This window comes from Brachyhypopomus gauderio, unplaced genomic scaffold (assembly GCF_052324685.1).
Source record: "Brachyhypopomus gauderio isolate BG-103 unplaced genomic scaffold, BGAUD_0.2 sc140, whole genome shotgun sequence".
Classification (NCBI taxonomy): domain Eukaryota; kingdom Metazoa; phylum Chordata; class Actinopteri; order Gymnotiformes; family Hypopomidae; genus Brachyhypopomus; species Brachyhypopomus gauderio.
Window position 1 is genome coordinate 260,001 of NW_027506961.1, and position 2,500 is coordinate 262,500.

Below are 2,500 nucleotides of genomic sequence, written 5' to 3' on the forward strand. Positions count from 1 at the left end.
AAACGTGCACGCTTTACACGTTTTCACCTCACGTCTGAAACGTGCACGCTTTACACGTTTTCACCTCACGTCAGAAACGTGCATGCTTTACACGTTTTCACCTCACGTCTGAAAAGCGCACGCGTTACACGTTTTCGCCTCACGTCAGAAACACGCATCCTTTACAGATCTTTGCTTTGTTTTGTCTATTATGGCTGTTTGCCAGACTTTCTTGATCTTGATATAAAATGGGTGGCCCTTATGTTGAGTAACGCTTATGTAAGTCCTACCCATAACATATAGATATCCGATGACCCACCACACTCTTTGCATTCTCAGTTTATGTCCTTTCTCCTGAGTAACCTAGCTAGAGAACAAAAACTATCACCAAATGTTCCGTATAAACTGCATCTCTGGTATGTTTCATCCAAGGGCCTAAGCACAGCTGTGCTTTCAAAACAAAACTTTGATATTAATGTAACATCAGGTTCTGCTGAGACCTCTGTGTGACTTTATACATCACCCAGTCTCCCAGAAATTAGGGCACCCTAGTCACACCAAAGTGAATCAAGAATAATCAGCTTGCTTCTAAATATCTTTCTTGCTTCAACTTGCTTCAAAACAGGCATTATATACAGGAAAACCTGAAGAGAAAACTGAATTAGAGAATCCTGATTGGGTTAGATAATCCTGACTGAATTAGAGAATCCTGACTGGATTACAGAATCCTGACTGGGTTACAGAATCCTGACTGGATTACAGAATCCTGATTGGATTACAGAATGCCATGGTGGACCAATGGCAAGGGCAGCTCCAAATAATGAGCTCAGTCATGAACAATATCTGACATCATAATCAATGACATCAATATGGAAAATCATAACCACGGCGTCTCTCGTCTGTGTCACGCAGGCCTGCTGGGATCCTCCGATAATCGGTAACTGTGTGGTCAGTTGAAGCAGCCCTATAGGTGGCCCATGAACAGAACCACCAGTCAAAACACATGGTCGAGTTTCGTTAAAAGTCATTTTTGTAGTGCTCCACTTCCCACAGTGGGGCCCTGCAATGAGTCTACGCTCTGAAAATGCAAAGTAAAAGTCTTAAAACTACTGCCCTATAGCTCTGGGCATGACAAGCATGTCGTACAACTCCCCGAAATGCAGTCCTGTTACAAGAAGGCCCTGCTGAGCTCCTCGCTAATCTATCTACCGATCTCCACACTGATCTCACCATTGATCTCCCTGCTGATCCTTGTTCACACATCACAATGAAACACTTGCACCATGCTGAGACTTGGTCACTGCGATTCTGAGTTTCTATGATTGGTTTCAAGACCACCCACATGTACAACAAGCGTTTTCAAAATGTCTTCATCCAGGTGACTAACCCTTCAACTAGCGATGGTGGTCAGCACTTCTTTCACCAATCAGCCCAAAAACATCAACCAAAACCTCTCCAGAGTCGTAAACCCAGATCATCGCCCGACCACACAGCTCCTTAGAACCAAAGCTAAGTAAAAGCCATCAGATAAAAGCCGTCTACGGTCTTCCCGTGAGGAGATGCACCGGCCGTGGTGCGGAGGTGGTGTGGAGGAGTTACGGGCGCGTGGTGACCTCTCTGTGGAGGGAGCAGACTCACCTTCAACTGTTGCTCCTTCACCAGCGTCTCCACCTTGCCCACGTCCATGACCGCCCGGCGTCAACCGTCAGCCGTCGCAGCGGCCACCGACTGCTACAGTTTTAGACACGGTCACCCGAGACACAAACGCTCGACAGCTGAGATCTCTCTCTCAGTGGGGAGCCAACTCTGCACCCGTTTGTAAGTATCTGAATGTGTTTGTGTGTGTGTGTGTGTGTCTGTATGACTCCTACTCCCACTTCCAGATCAAAATCTCACTTAAGGTTCTCTTTTTCTCTCACACACACACACGTTCATGTGCAGGCCTCTCTGAAAGGTTATCTCCTGTACCATGAAGGTCCCCTTTGTTTGTCTTATTTCCTGATTCAGAGCACCGCTAAATGCTTTCATACAGCACCGCAGTAACTGTGGAGTCACTGAACAGCCTCTGTCCCGCAGTGGCAATGAGCCTCGTTAGAGCAGGACACTCCTTTACAGCGCAGGACACTCCTTTACAGCGCAGGACACTCCTTTACAGGCGTCTTTGCAGGTGCCCTCCTGGGGTAAAGGGGTGTTGGTGCGGCCTGCTGAAGCAACACTGTAGCTGCAGCCACAGAACTGGAGGCCAAGGCTTCCCTGGGTTTCGTTAAAAGTCATTCTCGCAGAGCTGGACTGCCATGCCCCAGGGCTCTACTGCATTTCTACACTCTGAAAGCACAAAGTGAGTGTCTTAAACTACTGCTGATCTCCCTGCTGATCTCTCTGCTGATCTCTCTGCTGATCTCCCTCACCCTGTATGAGGATTTCCTTCTCAGAACTGCGTATGAGGGTAAGTGTGACAGGATAAACGTCACCTGCACCCCATCATCCCGGTCCTGCTGCTTCAAGTCCTCATTCTCTACGT

General features: G+C 47.6%; 1 protein-coding gene across 17 annotated transcripts in view; it reads right to left on the reverse strand.

Annotated features, from left to right (window-relative positions):
* fnbp1b (formin binding protein 1b) overlaps positions 1-2,500 on the reverse strand; it is a 71,106-nt gene that overhangs the window by 62,745 nt on the left and 5,861 nt on the right. For 3 of the 17 annotated variants that reach the window (XM_076994418.1, XM_076994417.1, XM_076994411.1), the window contains exon 1: positions 1,618-1,795. The exons of 1 other annotated variant lie outside the window; for it this stretch is intronic. In XM_076994418.1, the coding sequence (XP_076850533.1) occupies positions 1,618-1,665 (48 nt within the window). In that variant the 5' untranslated portion in view covers positions 1,666-1,795. Of the gene's footprint in view, positions 1-1,617; positions 1,799-2,500 lie in introns of those variants that run through there. 13 more of the 17 variants (XM_076994421.1, XM_076994419.1, XM_076994409.1 and 10 more) reach the window with 7 other exon arrangements.